The 19,003-nt window shown below is 44.6% G+C and overlaps 1 protein-coding gene and 1 long non-coding RNA gene across 8 annotated transcripts in view; one reads left to right on the top strand and one right to left on the bottom strand.

Moving 5' to 3' along the window:
* Positions 1-19,003, top strand: part of TTC12 (tetratricopeptide repeat domain 12) — a 54,190-nt gene that overhangs the window by 12,016 nt on the left and 23,171 nt on the right. For 5 of the 7 annotated variants that reach the window (XM_047877469.1, XM_047877473.1, XM_047877468.1 and 2 more), the window contains 4 exons: positions 268-345; positions 1,376-1,497; positions 12,772-12,831; positions 17,838-17,909. In XM_047877469.1, coding sequence (XP_047733425.1) covers positions 268-345; positions 1,376-1,497; positions 12,772-12,831; positions 17,838-17,909 — 332 coding nt within the window. Of the gene's footprint in view, positions 1-267; positions 346-1,375; positions 1,498-3,203; positions 3,362-12,771; positions 12,832-17,837; positions 17,910-19,003 lie in introns of those variants that run through there. The other 2 variants (XM_047877470.1, XM_047877474.1) reach the window with 2 other exon arrangements.
* Positions 16,310-19,003, bottom strand: part of LOC125176298 (uncharacterized) — a 39,426-nt gene continuing 36,732 nt past the window's right edge. The window contains exons 2-3 of the long non-coding RNA XR_007156212.1: positions 18,047-18,151; positions 16,310-16,892 (exon numbers count right to left, since the gene is read on the bottom strand). This is a non-coding gene — a long non-coding RNA (uncharacterized LOC125176298). The remainder of the gene's footprint in view (positions 16,893-18,046; positions 18,152-19,003) is intronic.

Raw genomic sequence — 19,003 nt, forward strand, 5'->3', positions numbered from 1 at the left:
AGCCATCATGTATAATAATATACCACACAGATTACCATTTAATGTCAAATTAAGAAAATGTCATTTTAGTTGCCTCAGAATCTGTGTGTGTGTGTGTGTGTGTGCGTGCTCGTGTGCGTGTGTGCACAGGAGTGTGTGCCTATATATATATGCATGAGGTGTGTGTCTCTAAAGCTTTTAAAGAAGCTTTCTTCTGAATTTGAGCTAAAGAACTGATTGTGATATCTGGATTTTTCTCTCTAATATTTGAAATTACTCTGCTGTCAGAAGCCTTCTTGGCATCCGTGGAGTTGGATGCAAAGGAACGTGCCAGGAGAAGAAGGGAGAACAAAGTCTTAGCAGATGGTAACTGTCTATCTTCACTTCCCAAGAGCTGGGATGATCTGTGCCCGAAAGATCATGAGTCTGTCTGCTGATACTTGAGGACAGCGAGATTCCCGGCTGGGGGTTCATAATGGTCTCGAGGCAGTGGAGCCTGGCCAGGCAGAAGCCAGCGCTGTCTGCTCCCTGTCCCTGCTGCAGCAGACAGGGAAGAGGGCAGAGCCCTCCATCAGGCTCCACAGCCAGACCGCTTTCTAAAGCACAGGGACGGACCTGGCAGACCAGCGCTCAGCAGTCAGTAGGGAAGGTGGAAGTGAGGTGTGCAGGCTGGCCTGAGGCACAGAAGGGAGAGTGAAAAAGAAAAATCAAACAGTAAAATGTAGATGTGAGAAGGGAGAGGAGAAATGGAGAGAGAGAGACGAGGTTGTGCGTGTGTTGGAGGGACACACGCATTTGGCACTTTTGTGTCTCCCAGAGGCATGTGCTGCGCATGAACAGCTCCACATCTGCTGGAAAATGACTTATTTGGCCGTCTTTGTGAGACACTGAATGTCAGACTTGGCCTTTGTGGCAAACTTGGAGAGGTTCTGAGTTTTGAGGCAGAAACATTTTTTTTCTTAAACACTTTTTTTTTAAGTTTATCTTGAGTGAGCGAGCGAGAGCAGGGGAGGGGCAGAGAAAGAGAGAGGGGGGAGAGCAGCTGGCTTTCTGCTGCCAGCATAGATCCCGACACAGGGCTCGAACTCACAAACCATGAGATCATGACCTGAGCTGGAATTGAGTCGGACGTTTAACCGATTGAGCCACCCACATGCCCCAGAAACATTTATTTTTCGGAGAAGCTACTTAGGAGACTTGGGGATAGGTTTGGAGGGGAAAAAAAATCCTTAAAGAGGCCGATCCCAAAACATCTGTAGAGAAACAGGCAGCAGATCTCCTCTGGGTTGATGGAAGCTATGACCTTCAAAGCTGGGTTCCAAAGCCAGGGGAATAAAGTCTGAGAGAATTATCCCGTATGCGGGCAGAGCTCACCTGTATGACTTTTATTCTCCAGCCCTAAAACAGAAGGGGAACGAAGCGTTTGCCAGAGGTGACTATGAAGCGGCCATCCTGTGCTACAGTGAGGGTTTGGAGAAGCTGAGGGATATGAAGGTGCTGTATACCAACCGAGCCCAGGTCAGTGAGCCAGCAGTGTGTCGGTGGTGCCTTCTCAGGGGACGGTGGCCACCGAGTTTGTGAAAACCGAACATGAGACCAGATGTCACCAGCGGTGCAGTCAGCGCTTACCAGCTGGCTCTGGTTGGGGTGTGGGGGGCAACCGCTTTGCATGGAGCATTTGCCACCTTCCACGGTGTCCAGGCTCTCACCGTGGTCCACCTTCCAGCTGCCGTCTTGAAGGGGTGGAAGGGTGACTTGGGAAGAGCTACACCCAGCCAGTCCTGTCCGCGGTCTGAGTCAGCTCCCACACATCACCGATGGTAAACGGGTGAATGAAACGGCCTATGAGCATTGGATTCTGGCGTCACTGGGTTTGTCCAGCCCCCTCTGGCTGGTAGCCTGAACTCCTCAGGTTCCCTTCCTTACTCCATCAGCTCCCGTTTGATTAAGATTATTCTATGGCTGGGATCAACTGGATAGCTAGCTGATGGGCCTAGACCCAGTTTTGCAAAAATTTTGAGTTTCTGAACTCCCTAAAACCTCAGTTTTGTATCATAGGAGCTCAGTTTTGTGGTACACCAGGTAAAAGGCATCACCCAGACGTTTACTACCTACTACGGAGTAAAGGGACAAGGCTGATAGGTCTCAAACAGAAATGTCCCCTGTGGCCTATCTCTGAAAGGCACTTGAGCTTGTGTGAGGCAGAGCTCTGTGTCAGGCCTGAAAAGGTGGCGGACTTGCGGGCACGATGATCCACTGGTCAGGAGATGTCAGCAGGACCGGTGTGAGGTGCACTAGCCACCATGTCATTGACAAGAGGAACAGGACGCGGCAGAGCCCTCATCAGCTCCAATTTCTGTAACTCAGGATCAGGAGGTCTTGCTGTGGTAGGTTGAGAGGAACGGTGAAAGCAAGAAACAGGACGTTTGGAGGCCAAAAAGTCTGGGAAGTGATAGTGATTTCCTGAGAAATAAATCCAAGCACCCAGGCACACCGTCCCCTCAGTAGCTCAGCAGTTTGAGGGTTGAGGCGTAACTTACGTAGCCCCATCTGGGAAAAAAATTGATATAAGGGAGTGAACTGGTAAAGAGAACGGCCAAAGACTGATTTACCGGCGTGCATTCTACCACCCTAACAAGATTATGAACTTTTCCATCAACCTCCCCGCCCCCACCCAGTGCTTTCCTTATAATAGATGTTTAACAAACCCTTGCTAAGTTACATAACACTGGAAGCACAATAAGTCTATTTAAGGGAATTACGTTTCTGTTGACGCTTTGGAAGAAGCATTCAAATGCAAGCAATTAATGTAATAATTACAATTCCTTTTTACTTATCACCAGATTTGGTCTCCAAAACATTTACCTACTGATGCTTTTGCAGTCTTGTTACTTTGAAGTTATTTGAAAGCAGTAAAATTGAATTGCTTTTAAAATGTTATGTAATTCAGACTTTTATCTAATTCAGATGGTCTGTACCCCAATCCACCTAAATTAGTTACATTTTTACTGTACTCAAGTCTAAGCAGCACATTGATTAGTTCTGAAGCATCACATTAAGAATGAATGTGGATAAAAATAGATAAATGTAATGAAAAGCTTTGGGGAAGTAATTCCTCCCATCTTTCCCAAAGAGAAAACTTATTCAGAGATGAAGAAATGCAGAGGGCGCTGCTTGGTGTTAACAATCACCGAATCACTGAATCTCGGTGTGGGGGCGGGGGAGGGGGAGGAACAAAGGTGGTGGAATAGCACGGAAGGTTTCTTGTGTATCACGTCCATGAAATACAGCCAGACCAACAGTAAACCATCCTGCACACCTAGAAAACTGATCTGAGGATTAACACGACAATCTGCACAACCTGAACCACAGAATTCAGCAGGTATGCGGCGCAGAGAGGTGACCTGGGGGAGACAGAAGCCACGGAGGGCAGGGAGCTGTTTTTGTGTGTGGAGAGAGGACGGAGACAGGGGAGAGAGTACAGGAAAGGCACCCTCCCCAAAAGCAGCTGGAGAGAAAGTGGAAAAGTGGAAACAGCCGCAGGGATTGAACTAAAAAAGGAGAAAGGAGAGGGTTTAAATTCCGTTAAGACTCTATAAACAAGGAGCGCAGTTTCAAGTCTGAAACTCTGCAGCTCCATACCTGGTGGTGCTCTGGTGGAAAGGGCGAATCCACAGGCGCAGAGTGAAGTCCGGGGGTCTTTGGGACACATGGGCAGAGGCGGCTCCCCTGCTGGAAGGACTCCCCACAGGCAGAGGTCCCAGCGGACCCGGGAGAACCACCACATTCGCTGGTGCTGGAACGAGGTCGTTAAGGGTGAAGCCTGGTGCCAGGTGTGTGTTGTGGTTTTCCGTGATCCCGGAAACGCTGCTGCTACACGATCTCGGGAACTTTTTGTGGTGGGGGGGGGGCTGGCACCCGGCCGCAGTCTCTGAGCACTGGTAGCAGCATGGTCCTGCGAATGTTTCTGGGTGCGGCCGGCACCCGGCCATTGCTCGGTGAGACCCTTCAGCAGAGGGGCAGAACGGGTCAAAGCCACAGTCCTTCAGAGGTGAGAGGTCGGGAAAAACAGCTGCCTTTGAGATAAAACTCAGGAGGAAGGTGCCACCTGGCAACCTGACGGTCACGGACAGTGTAAAAGCAGGCAGTGAAAGGAAGCCGGAAACAAAGGACGGGTGCGCAATTGCTGACCGGGCAGAGTTCCCATACTAGGGACTGGGTGGCTGGGTGACTCCATTTTCATCGGTCCCGCGCATGCTCGTACACACTTACAAGCTCCATAACAATCCACCCCAGTAAGCTAAGCAGCGCCATCTAGTGGAGAATGGAACGATTACACTAAGCCCTGCCCAGCTGGGCCAACCTCGCTCTTTGGGAACACAAGTCTCTCCACCTGCTTAGTTTACGGAGTATAAAACACTTCGTACTTTGACTTCTAGGGGGAAGTGAAGTAATTTCGTTCGTACTTCAGTCTGTTCCCTGGTCCATCTATTCAGTTTTCTTTTTTTTTCTCTTTTTCGTTTCTTTTCCTTTTCTTGAATACAGAAAGATAAAATATTTATTTTTAGTTTCAATTTTTATTAAATATATTTTTCTTAATTTTTTTCAACTATGTTTTTTACTGTTGTGTAAATTTTTTTAAATTCTGTTTAACTTCCATCATTTCATTGTGTTCTATTTCAGTGTATTCATTTTTTCAAATTTTCAAACTATTTCCTTTTTTTTCCCTTCTTTTTTGCTCTAATCTATCAAGCCCCTTTCAACACCCAGACCAAAACACTCCTCGGATATAGCATCATTTATATGATATGTGTGTGTGTGTGTATTTTTAATTTTTTACTTTTAATATTTTTTTAATTTTAATTTTTTTACCTCATTAATTCCCTTTATCCCTTCAAGATGACAAAATGAAGAAATTCACCCCAAAAGAAAGAGCAGGAAGAAACGACAATCAGGGACTTAACCAACACAGATAACAAGCAAGATGTCCAACCAGAATTCAGAATCATGATAATAAGAATACTACCCTGAGTCAAAAATAGATTAGAATCCCTTTCTGCAAGGATAAAAGAAGTCACACCTAGTCAGGATGAAATAAAAAAAGCTATAACTGAGCTGCAATCCCAAGTGGATTCCACAGCGGCAAGGATGAATAAGGCAGAGCAGAGACAAAGCAATATAGAGGACAAACTTATAGAGAATAATGAAGCAGAAAAAAAGAGGGAGACTAAGGCAAAAGAGCACAATTTAAGAATTAGAGAAATCATTGATTTATTAAAAAGGAACAACATCAGAATCATAGAGGTCCCAGAAGATGAAGAGAGAGAAAAAAGAGTAGAAGGGTTATGTGAGCAAATCATAGCAGAAAACTTTCCTAACCTGGGGAAAGACACAGACATCAAAATCCAGGAAGCACAGAGGACTCCCATAAGATTCAACAAACACTGACCATCAACAAGGCATATCGTAGTCAAATTACCAAAATACTCAGGCAAGGAAAGAATCATGAAAGCAGCAAGGGAAGAAGAGTCCTTAACCTACAAGGGAAGACAGATCAGGTTGACGGCAGACCTATGCACAGAAACTTGGCAGGCCAGAAAGGAGTGGCAGGATATATTCAATGTGCTGAATTAGAAAAATGTGCAGCATGAATTCGTTATCCAGCAAGGCTGTGATTCACAATAGAAGGAGAGATTAAAAGTTTCCCAGAGGAACAAAAATTAAAGGAGTTCGTGACCACTAAACCAGCCCTGCAAGAAATTTTAAGGGGGACTCTCTGAGGGGAGAAAAGATGAATAAATAAATATCAAAAGCAAGAAACACTAGAAAGGACCAGAGAACACCACCAGAAATTCCAACTCTACAAGCAACATAATGGCAATAAACTCATATCTTTCAGTCCTCACTCTAAACATCAGTGGACTAAATGTTCCAATCAAAAGATATAAGGTAACAGAATGGATAAGAAAACAAGATCCATCTAATATGTTGTTTACAAGAGACCCACTTTAGACATAAAGACACCTTCACATAATAGTAAGGGGATGGAGAACCATCTATCATGCTAATGGTTGACAAAAGAAAGCCAGAGTAGCCATACTTAAATCTGACAATCTAAACTTTAAAGACTTGTTACACTCTTTAACAAGAGATGAAAAAGGGCATTATATCATAATTAAGGGGTCTATCCTCCAAGAAGACTTAACAATTGTAAACATTTATCCTCCAAATGTGAAAGCACCCAAATATAAAAATCAATTAATCACAAACATAAACTCATTGATAATAATACCATAAGATTAGGGGACTTCAACACCCCACTTACAACAATGCACAGATCATCTAATCGGAAAATCAACAAGGAAATAATGGCTTTGAATGACACACCGGACCAGATGGACTTAACACATGTATTCAGAACCTTTCATCCTAAAGCAACAGAATATACATTCTTCTCCAGTACACATGGAATGGTCTCCAGAATAGACCACATACTGGGACACAAATCAGCCCTCAACAAGTACTAAAAGATCGACATCATACCGTGCATATTTTCAGACCACAATGCTATGAAACTCAAATCAACCACAAGAAAAAATTGGAAAGGTAACAAATACTTGGAGACTAAAGAGCATCCTACTAAAGAATGAATGGGCTAACCAAGAAATTAAAGAGGAAATTTAAGAGTATATGGAAGGCAATGAAAATGATAACACCACAGCCCAAAACCTGTGGGATGAAGCAAAGGCACTTATAAGAGAAAAGTATATAGCATTCCAGGCCTTCCTAAAGAAGGAAGAAAGGTCTCACATACACAACCTTACCTTATACCTTAAAGAGCTGGAAAAAGAACAGCAACTAAAACACAAAACCACCAGAAGACAGGAAATAATAAAGATCAGGGCAGAAATTAATGCTATCAAAAACAACAACAACAACAACAACAACAACAACAACAACAAACAGTAGAACAGATCAATGAAGCCAGAAGCTGTTTCTTTGAAAGAATTAACAAAATTGATAAACCACTAGCCAGTTTGACCAAAAAGAAAAAGGAAAGGAGCCAAATAAAATCAAAAATGAAAGAGGAGAGATCACAACCAACACAGCAGAAATAAAAACAGTAAGAGAATATTTTGAGCAATTATATGTCAATAAAATGAGCAATCTGGAAGAAAGGGACGGATTCCTAGAAACATATACACTACCAAAACTGAAACAGGAAGAAATAGAAAATTTGAACAGATCCATAACCAGTAAAGTAATTGAATTAGTAATAAAAAAAAAATCTCCCCAAAAACAAGAGTCCAGGGCCAGATGGCTTTCCAGGGGAATTCTACTAAACACTTAAGGAAGAGTTAACATCTATTCTCCTGAAGCTGTTCCAAAAAAATAGAAATGGAAGGAAAACTTCCAAACTCTTTGAATGAAGCCAGCATTACCTTGATTCCAAAACCAAAGACCCCACTAAACAGGAGAACTATAGACTACTTTCCCTGATGAACATAGATGCAAAAATCCTCAACAAGATATTAGCCAACTGAATCCAACAGTACATTAAAAAAATTATTCACCACGACCAAGTGAGATTTATACCTGGGATGCAGGGCTGGTTCAATACCACAAAACAATCAATGTGATTCATCACATCAATAAAAGAAAGGACAAGAACCACATGATTCTCTCAATAGATGCAGAGAATGCATTTGACAAAATACAACATCCTGTCTTGATAAAAACCCACAAGAAAGTAGGGATAGAAGGATCATACCTCAAGATCATAAAAGCTGTATATGAAAGACCCAACACTAATATCATCCTCAATGGGGAAAAACTGAGAGCTTTCCCCCTAAGGTCAGGAACAAGATAGGGATGTCCACTCTCACCAGTGTTCTTCAACATAGTATTAGAAGTCTTAGCCTCAGCAATCAGACAACACAAAGAAATAAAAGGCATCCAAATCAGCCAGGAGGAGGTCAAATTTTCATTCTTCGCAGATGACATGATACTCTATATGGAAAACCCAAAAGATTCCACCAAAAAACTGCTAGAACTGATCCATGAATTCAGCAAAGTGGCAGGATATAAAATCAATGCACAGAAATCAGTTGCATTCCTATACACCAACAATGAAACAACAGAAAGAGAAATCAAGGAATCGATCCCACTTACAATTTCACCAAAACCCATAAAATACCTAGGAATAAATCTAACCAAAGAGGTGAAAAATCTACACACTGAAAACTATGAAAAGCTTATGAAAGAAATTGAGGAAGGCAAAAAAAAAAAAAAAAGGAAAAATATTCCAAGTTCCTGGATAGGAAGAACAAATATTGTTAAAATGTCAATACTATCCAAAGCAATCTACATATTCAATGCAAACCCTATCAAAATAACACCACCATTCTTCACTGAGCTAGAACAAACAATCCTAAATTTTGTATGGAATCAGAAAAGACCTCAAATAGCCAAAGCAATCTTGAAAAAGAAAACCAAAGCAGGAGGCCTCACAATCCCAGACTTCAAGCTATATTACAAAGCTGTAATCATCAAGATAGTATGGTACTGGCACAAAAACAGACACTCAGATCAATAGAACAGAATAGAGAACCAGAAATGGACCCATAAACATATGGCCAACTAATCTTTGACAAAGCAGGAAAGAATATCCAATGGAATAGAGATAGTCTCTTCAGCACGTGGTGCTGGGAAAACGGGACAGCAACATGCAGAAAAATGAACATGGACCACTTTCTTACACCATACACAAAAATAAACTCAAAATGGATGAAAGACCTGAATGTAAGACAGGAAGCCATCAAAATCCTAGAGGGGAAAGCAGGCAACAACCTCTTTGACCTTGGCCACAGCAACTTCTTACTCAACATGTCTCCAGAGGCAAGGGAAACAAAAGCAAAAATGAACTATTGGGATCTCACCAAAATAAAAAGCTTCTGTACAGTGAAGGAAACAATCAGCAAAACTAGAAGGCAACTGATGGAATAGGAGAAGATATTTGCAAACAACATATCAGATAAAGGGTTGGTATCCAAAATCTATAAAGAACTTATAAAACTCAACACCAAAAAAACAGATAATCCAGTGAAGAAATGGGCAAAAGACATGAATAGACACTTCTTCAAGGAAGCTATCCAGATGGCCAAGTGACACATGAAAACATGCTCAACGTCACTCATCATCAGGGAAATACAAATCAAAACCACACTGAGATACCACCTTACACCTGTCAGAATGGCTAACATTAACAATTCAGGCAACAACAGATGTTGGCAAGGATGCAGAGAAAGAGGATTTCTTTGGCACTGCTGGTGGGAATGCAAACTGGTGCAGCCACTCTCGAAAACAGTATGGAGGTTCCTCAAAAAATTGAAAATAGAACTACCCTATGACCCAGCAATTGCACTACTAGATATTTATCCAAGGGATACAGGTATGCTGTTTTGAAGGGGCACATGCACCCCAATGTTTATAGCAGCACTATCAACATAGACAAAATATGGAAAGAGCCCAAATGTCCATCAATGGATGAATGGATAAAAAAGATGTCATATACAGTGGAGTATTACTCAGCAATCAAAAAGAATGAAATCTTGCCATTTGCAACTACGTGGATGGAACCAGAGGGTATTATGCTAACCGAAATTGGCCAGAGAAAGACAAATATCATATGACTTCACTCATATGAGGACTTTTAGACACAGAACAGGTGAACCTAAAGGAAGGGAAGCAAAAATAATATAAAAACAGGGAGGGGGCCAAAACATAAGAGACTCTTAACTATGGAGAACAAGCAGAGGGTTACTGGAGGGGCTGTGGGCGGGGGTTGGGCTAAATTGGTAAGGGAAATTAAGGAATCTACTCCTGAAATCATTGTTGCACCATGTGCTAACTAACTTGGATGTAAATTAAAAAGTAAAATAAGAACTGTGAAAAAAAAAAGAATCACCAAATCACGATTGGCTATTTTTAAAATGCCTCCCGTTTGCATGCAGTGTTAGAAACACTTAATAAGACCCTGTGAATTGAGTGTTGATGTTTGCTAGAGAGAAAACGTACCCTTTCATTGCTCTGTGTTTCTCCTGGAGCTAATGTTATGATCAATAGGTTGCTGGCATAATTTAGATCAATCAGGAGTTTAATTGCCATTTGGGAAAGTAGTTCTTTTTAAGAAGTGGAAAAGCAAAAGAGAAGAGGGAATTTATAGGGCGTTGAATCCAAGCCTTAAAAAAAAATAAAGAAGGAAAAGGAAAAGGCTGTGTAGAGAAATTGTTGAAGCCGGTGTATGCATTTTCAGAGTCTGTATGTCTCCTGACTAACAATGTCACGGATTTGTGACTACCTTTGTCTAAAAGGATGCTAGTTTCCTCCTCACATCATCTGACTTTCAAATGAAACCCCAAACCCTGGGGGAAAGGATGGTGCTCTGTGGAACAGACAGTTCAAAGAGTCATCATCTTCAATTAGTCCAGAGCCTGAGTTAATGAAAGCACTGCTCAGCAGCTTCCTTTCTATGGGAGCAAATCGCTGCACTGCTGAACTTCATTAGCCAGCTCTTGCCTGCTCCCTCCTTGCTTGGGATGAGTTATAACACTGGCCCCATAATTGGCTTGACCATGTAAATATCTGCTCAGAGTTATCAATAACAATGTCACGGTGCCCAGTACAGTTTTGATCAGGGGCAGAACTATACATGTATGGGCTCTAGCTTGGGTGACTGATGGGACCCTGGGGAAACCCCTTATTCTCCAAGTGCCTGGTTTTCCTTTTTCACACCAGAGTGATCATTGCTGCTTCCTGGGAGCTTTCCAAGAGAAGAGTGCTTAAAGTCTGTTTAGTTCAACTTAATAAGAATTTATTGAATACCTATTGTGTCCAGTAATTAATTCAGAAGGTATGGTAGCCATCACACTTGCTGTTGAGCAGCGCTTTGTTAGTTTATATGTCACTAGTTCTCTGAAACTATAAATGAACTGAATTCAGTTTCGATTGAGTGGATCCCAGGATTCTGAGTCAATTCTTGATTTTCAAGATTGTCCCTAATTCTGAGTCTGGGGTGGGGGGAGAGGGTAGGAGGGAATCCCAGAAGAGGCTCCCAGGGCATTTGGCACTGGTGGATTGTAGTGATGGTCTGACTCTTAAATGTTAGCCCATTTTCTAGATCCCTTCCTTCTTGCTGTGCTTATGAGGAAAGAAGGAGAAATTTTTCTTCGTCTTTTTTTTAGTACCAGCTTTATTCAGATACAATTGGCGTAACATGCAATCCACCCATTTAAAGTATATGAATCAGTGGTTTTTAGTGTATTCACAGAGTTGTGCAACCATCACTGTAAGCAATCTTAGAACATTGTCATGATCGCAAAAAGAAACCCCATACCCTTTAAGTAGCCCTCCATGCTCCCGTGCACCCCTGCCCCTGCCTCAGTGCTCCCATGCACCCAGCCCCAGCACTCCCGTGCACCCTTACCCCCCGCCCCAGTGCTCCCCTGCACCCCCACCGCTCCCATGCACCCCTGCCCCCAGCCCCAGTGCTCCCATGCACCCCTACCTCCACCCCAGTGCTCCCCTGCACCCTCACTGCTCCCATGCACCCCTGCCCCCAGCCCCAGCCCTCCCGTGCACCTCTACCCACAGCCCTAGGCAACCACGAATCGACTTTCTGTCTCCATACATGTGCCTCCTCTGTACATTTCATTCAAATAGAGTCATGCATATTTTTTCCTTTTGTGTCTGGCTTCTCTCCTGTAACATGTTTTCAAAGCTTATCCATGTTGTAATATGTACTGATGCTTCATTCCTTTTTATTGCCAAATAATATTCCACTGTATGGATGGGCCACGTTTTAGCTATCCATTCATCAGTTGATGGACATTTGAGTTGTTTCTGCTTTTTGGGTATTATCAACAATGCTGCTGTGAACATCTGTGCACAAGTTTTTATGTGCCTGTGTTTACAGTCCCTTTGGGTATACATACACCCAGGAGTGGCTGGATCATATGGTAATTCTGTGTTTAACCCTTTGAAGAACTAACTGCCAGACTGTCTACCAAAGTGGCTACCCCACTTTACATTCCCACCAGCAGTGTGTGAGGGTTCTGATTTTTCTGCATTCTCACCAACACTTATTATTACCTCTTTGATTCGCTCTACCATTTGGTTTCCTTCTGGAGCATCCACAGTAGGGTAGACTCTAGAAGTCAGCTCTTACTTTGTAGATGTGTTTAGTGTGCTACGTACTTTCTTTTGCCTTTCCAGATCCTCTTCCTCCCTGCCTTCTGTGCCCTGCGGGGACTGACCTCCGTGGACTGGCCCCTGACTTCCCAGCTTTCTAGCTTGCATGGGTTCAGCCAGTGAGATCAGAAGGAAGGAGGAAATGAGAGTGGAGTATTTATTCTCCCACCTGTAGCCCTACTAAAGGCCTCAGCTCCCACCAGGCCGTGCCGTCCACAAAGCTGTCCTCTCCCACCTGTCCATGGCTCATCCTTCTGCCCCCTCACCCTAGCAGCGGTAACGGCTGTCCATCGTTGCTAGACTTGGGGTTCCGTAACGTTCCTGTTGGTTTCCCTGAGCCTTGCCCTCAGCTTGTAAGTAGTCCTTCTGTTAAAGTCACCTCATGTGTGTGTGCCCTCCGTTTTCTGCTGGAGCCGTGGCTGACATGGGGAGGGACTGGTTCCCTGTCATCACCCTTCTGTTGTTGGACTGCTCTGTCTGTGTCAACTGAAGACCGCTTGCTGAAGAATTATGTATCAACAGAAGCTGTTTGTGTCATTACAGGCTTATATAAAACTCGGGGACTTCCAGAAAGCAGTAGTGGATTGTGAGTGGGCTCTGAAGGTAAGAAGATGGATCTTTTTCCCACATGATGGAGCCTGGCCTGCCAGGCAGGGCATCTCGGTCTTGAAGGGAATGGAGGGGAGCGGCCAGAGTTTCATGGCGGGCCATGAGCTCTGCAGTCAGAGCCTCGGTTTCCTCATCTATAAAATGGGATAAACGGAATTGTTGTAAGGGTCACGGTAATGCATATGGAGCACCCAGCTCGCAGTAAGTACTCCAGAGAGGCTGCTGTTAATGCTGGGTTTTCAAGGTTTATTTTGCAAGGGCTCATTCTTTTCTGCTGTATTATCAGCAGCTCTGCTTCATGTGGCAGTGGTAACGCCTCTTTCTGTTTCTAGAACCAACCACGGGAACTTGTTTGTGCAGTGTTGTTCTTCCTCATCATTTTGTGCTTTTCCTCTAGCTCCAGTAATTTGGCATATTTGCAGAGGAATGATCAGCACGTAGAATTCCTGCTGTTCAGCCTGGATACTAGTCAGGGCTCAGGCAGATCACATGCTTCTGTGCAGGATACTTCCTCCCAAATCTGCCAAAATAGCTCATTTAAGGTGAGGAGAGGTAAGGACTGTCGGTGGAAATAGTACAAGAGTTTTTAAAAGAGAAATGTCATGATCACTTCTTAGGGACATTATTTCAGATGACTAAATATTTAAATAAGTCTTCATCCCATTCAGCTGAGTCGCTGTGTTGTAGGGGCTTTAACTGAAGAACCAAAACGAGTGTTTCTCTCTTCAGGAAAGGGCTGCTGACAGAGGAACATGAGCACCGCACCCCCCCCCCCCCCGCCCCACCACAGGGTCTAGAGGCGGACAGCAGGACTTTTCTTGTTAGATACATGTTTTATCATAAAAATCTTGCAAATTTGGCATGGCACTCCATGAAATTTATCTCTTTGTCCTAATATCCCCATAGTATCTTTGATAACTTACAATCACGTAAAACTGAAGTGCCAGGAGAACGTGCCAGGTTTATCTTCTGGCCCAGATTCCACCCGTTCAGCCCACTGAACCCCAGGGCAGTGAGCGTGGCCCAAAACTAGAGCATGTTTTGACAGCAGCATATTGGCCACACCTCCTTCCTTATTTTTTATTGACAAGGTAAGCAAGGGAGACTGGGGTGAGTTAGAAACTCACCTTGATGAATGATGGTTTATAAAGTACGAGGGCTCCTCCGGAACTGACAGGTGGGGTGCATGATTCCCCTTTCCCTTAGAAGATCCGGCGTATTGGCAAATCCTGCCCCATTGCACCGTTATGGTCTTGAGGTTACAAGAGCTGCCCAGAGCTGATGACCTCAGGTTCTTCACAGCTTAGGACCAGCCTAGGTCCCCAACCTGTCTTGTCACTTTATGTGACCATAATTTCTTTTCTGCCCCCATTCCATAAGAGAAGAGAGAGGCAAGGATGTTTTCCTCAATTATTCCAATAATCACAGCAAAAGCCCCCGTTTATTGCTTCTCGGCCTCTTGGCTAAGATCAAGTGTTAAAGCCCCCGTTTGCGGCGTGCTGGCCGTGAGCCTCACGGCCTTCTCTTCTCTTCTGTTCACTACCACCGTCATCCTTATTTTTCTGGCAAGGAAACCAAGCCTTGAAGGTGAATGAAGTAACCTGTGCCGAACCGCATAGCTGATGTTAGTCTCACTGTAAGCCAGTGTCTGAATCCTGTACTTCGTACAGCTTCTCTACTGGACCTGAGAAACCCTACAGTCCCTGGGTGTGGATCTTGCTCCCTTCCGTGGGAGAAGCAAGATCTCCCAGTGGGGCTCCCAGGAGTATCTGTTCTGATCTGAAAAGGACCAAAGAGGTAGTGACACCATCAGCATGTTGATTCAGGGTCACATGCTGGCCGGTTCCCAAATGTTAAATGAAGCACAATGTAATTAAGGGTGAAACCAAGGCAAAGCGGGCCCAGCAAAGCTGACATTAAAAAAACTCTGACATTCAGCAGCCAGTCTTGTGAAATGCCCAGCAAGGCTCCCGGTTGAAGAGGCTGTGTAAACACTTGGAGGGCTGGGGGAAAATGTATGAGGAGCTCTAAAAACTAACAGTGTCAGTTCTGTGTCAAAGTGGTGAGTTAAAAGTTTCTCTCTTTAAAAGTAGTATCTCAATAACGCATGTCATTGCCATCCCATTATTAATGGTGTTAGTAACTTTCATGCTCATTTAAGATTTTTGACACTTTTGAATTGGTAGAGACAAGCTCACATGAGGATATTTCAAGACTCCTGTTCCTCATCAGGGAAGATGAGGCAGTGAAGCTGGTTCCAGTCAGAGTCATTTCTTTCTTGGTGGAATACTTTCTGCATGATAAAATCCATCATCCTCTGAAAACTGGACTCCTTTTTTAAAAATCTTTTTTAATGTTTATTTTTGACAGATAGAGGGAGTGTGTGAACAGGAGAGGGGCAGAGAGAGAGGGAGACACAGAATCCAAAGCAGGTTCCAGGCTCTGAGCTGTCAGCAGAGCCCGATATGGGGGCTCGAACCCACGGACCGTGAGATCATGACGTGAGCCCAAGTCGGATGCTTAACTGGCTGAGCCACCCACGTGTCCCAAAACAGGACTCCTTTTAAGGGGATCTGGGACTCAACTGAAAATATCCTGGTGAATGTTGACACATGATCAGAGGAGAAGGACCCATCAGAGAGGACTTCCGTTAGCAGCCAGGGCGGGCAGAGTCATGACCACGCCCCATCTCTGTGACACACAGAGACACACAGGGTGGCAAGGACAGGGCTCTGAGGCTCCGGGTTTATTTTTGCCCCCTGCTGTAACCCTGCAGCCAAGGGACAGTGAACATTTGGCTTTCATGGGCTGCGGCACTGGCACTTTCTTTCCCCCTCACCATTCCTTTGCTGCCCCCTCGACCTCATCCTTTGTGGATTCTCCAGGCTTCACTCCTGGGCTCCCTGGCCTCTCTCTGCAGCTTCCCCCTCAAAGCTCTTGTCTCTCCTGGGTCCAGCCGGCCCGGAGACCTTGTTCCCCATCTCCACCTCCGAGGACCGCAGGGCGCAGGTCTCCGTGGTTGTCTTCGCATCACTGGAAAGATGACGCGTCTAGGAACAAACTCATCATCTTCCCCCAGCCTTCCTCATTACCAGCCCCGACTTCCCCTTCTGTTAATGGCGTGTGCTGCCTTCCAGACATCTGAACCCCAAACTCGTTACTTGACATCCTCCTCTTCTTTGTCATCTGTCTGTGACAGAGCTCTGGCGTCTGCATTCTCTCTGCTGCTCCACCAGGGCAGATGCGGCCCCTCATTCTGCATGACTGTCTTGGTTTCCTCACTTGGCCCCTGCCTTTCCCGCCTCTGGTCAGTTCTGTGCGCCACCTCTAGACTATCCTGTATGCCCCCGCTGCTCACTCACCCCTTCCAGCCACACCCTCCCTGCCCTGCCCCTGCCCTTTGTCCTGGATGGAAGCTCCCTGCCCCCTCCCACCTCCCGACCTTGCTCAGCCCATTCTCCCTCCCTCCTTCTCTCTTCACCTCTCCACATCCTTTGAGACCCACCTCAGATCCCTCCTTCGCACACTCTTTGTTAGACCAGGCCTCTTTGGAGTGGGCTTCCCTCTCCTCACCTGCTAGGGCACTTTTCTCAAGGTGATTTGGTGTCCTTTTAAGCCTTTGGGGCAGAGTCAGATGGCCAGATTTTAAATCCCAGCTCATCCACTTAGTATCTATGTGACCTTGAACCTCTCCACCCCCTAGTTTCCTCATCTGTAAAATGGGTATAAGAACTGCATCAACTTCGTAGAGTTGTTACAAGGATTATACGAGACAAGTCGAATGAGCCGCACGTAAGGACTGAACAATAATGCACTATTACTTACCACTGGCATTCACTCAGCGCGTCAGGAAATGATGTTCGTGAAAATCAGCTGTAAAGCCCTCTCCAAATATGACCGTGTTACCTCTTCTATGACCACTTAGCTTTTCTTCAAAGTCCCTTCTGCCCTGAAATGGACAGCAGCTGCTGTGGCAACCGTTGTGGCAACAGCTGCTGATGCCGTACCACCTGGTGCTGCACTGAGCGCCACGTGCGTTACCTCCCCGTGACAACCTGCGAGCGAGACACTGTCACTGTCTTCACTTTCCACGTGAGGAGAATGAGCATCACAGAAGTTAGGTGGCCTGGCCAACACCCCGCTTCTGGTGAGAGGCGGGCCAGGCGTTCACCCAGGACTTTTTAGACTCCTGAGCTGGCACTCATCACCTCTTTAAATCTAGACCCTTGGAGGGCATCCCTGGCACAATGCCTCGCATGGGAAAGGGTTTGATTAACTGGATGCTAGAAGTTACAGTTGACGTCTTTGTGCCCAATCAGTCCCTCTGAAGTTGTAATCATTAGGGGCAGGCAGGTGTAGGGCCCCTGTGCAAATGCCGTGGTCTCCCGTAAGTTTCGATCCTGATCCTGCCTTTTGAAGGAGGCATCCCTCCTGATCTTAAGTGATAAGAATAGAAGTTCCCAGGATGTGTGGTGTGATTTATTGCCAGACCCGCTAAGATGTAACCATAACCTCAGCTGTTGACCCAGGGTTGGTGTCTCTCTCTTCTGTTAAACCAGTGGTCCTTAAGCTTGGCTGCATGTTTACAGCACCTAGAGAGCTTAAAAAAACTGTTGATGCCTGAGTCCTACCCTGGAGTATAATTTAATTGGTATGGGCTTCAGCCTTGCCTTCCAGATTTTGATTAGCATCCCAGGCGATTCTAATGTTTAGGCAAGGTTGAGAGCTCTCCTAAACTAAGGGTTTCTGGTTTGTCTCCTGATTGAATCTCATTACGTGGAAATGAAAACTGGCAAGTATCATTAATTAATTTGATGGAGAGCTTACTTGTACATGCAGCATGCACCAATTAGTTTGGTCACAAACGCACAGAAAAGTTTTAATTGCCAACCGTGGTAGCTGTGCTGAGAACCGAAGTACTGCCTTAACTCTGTTAGCCAGGCAATGAGGGGAGTGGCTAATGACTTCAAACATCTGATCAGTCATTCTCTTTTATGCAGTGTGATGAAAAATGCACAAAAGCATATTTCCATATGGGAAAGGCCCATCTGGCCCTGAAGAACTACAATGTGGTAAGTTCTTAGAGGAGTAGAAGTGGCTTGTTTGATCCCAGAGCGATGCTCCAGATTGTCTCAGAGAAGGACTACGTTCCTCCAAGCCGATTAGATATTAATCTGCCTTTTACAGTATTTTCCAAGGAACATCTTACCATGTGTTGAGTTGGGAAGGATGTTGAGTGGCATCCCCACCTTCTCTGGGAATCCCTTCTGCAGTATCTTTTACCAGTGTTCCGTCAGCCCCAGGAGGAGCATCTCTGGAGAGAAAAATATAAGCCAACAAATGAAAAGAAAACTCACTTGTAATCTCTTCACTCAAAAGTAACCATGCAGATATATAGGCAGACTAAGATATAGTATGTTGCGAATAGCAGCTTTATTGAGATATAATTCACACACCAGACACTTCATCTGTGGACGGTATACAATTCAGTGGGTTTTCATGTATTCACAGAGATGTGCAACCATCACCACACTCAACTTTAGAACATTTTTGTCACCTCCCCAAAAGCACTCTAGCCATTAGTACCACTCTCCTTCCCCCGACCCTAACCTCAACCCACGGCAGTCACTAATCTACTTCTGTCTGTATACATTTGCCTAGGCTCTTCATATAAATAGAATTATGCAAGAGATAGTCTTTTGTGACTGGCCTCTTTCACTTAACATGATGTTTTCAAGGTTCACCCATGTTGTAGCACCTATCAGGACTTCATTCCTTTTAGTGCTGAATAATATTCCGTTGTATCAGTAGGCTACATTTTATGTATCCATTCATCAGTTGATGAACATTTGGGTTATTTTCCCTTAGGACCATTATATGAACATCCACATACAAGTTTTTGTGTGGGCATGTGTGTATGGTCCTGTCGAGTACATTCTATCCAGGAGTGGAACTGCTCAGTTACATAACTCTATGTTTAACCTTTGGAGGAACTGCCAAAGTGTTTTCCAAAGTGGCTGCACCGTCTTACATGCCCACCGGCAGGACATGGTTTCCGTTTCTCTATATCCTGCGCAATACTTCTCATTATCTCTTTTTGATTATAGTCATCCCAGTGGGTGTAAAACATGACTCGTTGTTGTTTTGATCTGCATTTCCTTGACAG

The sequence above is a fragment of the Prionailurus viverrinus genome, chromosome D1, assembly GCF_022837055.1.
Source record: "Prionailurus viverrinus isolate Anna chromosome D1, UM_Priviv_1.0, whole genome shotgun sequence".
Taxonomy (NCBI): Eukaryota; Metazoa; Chordata; class Mammalia; order Carnivora; family Felidae; genus Prionailurus; species Prionailurus viverrinus.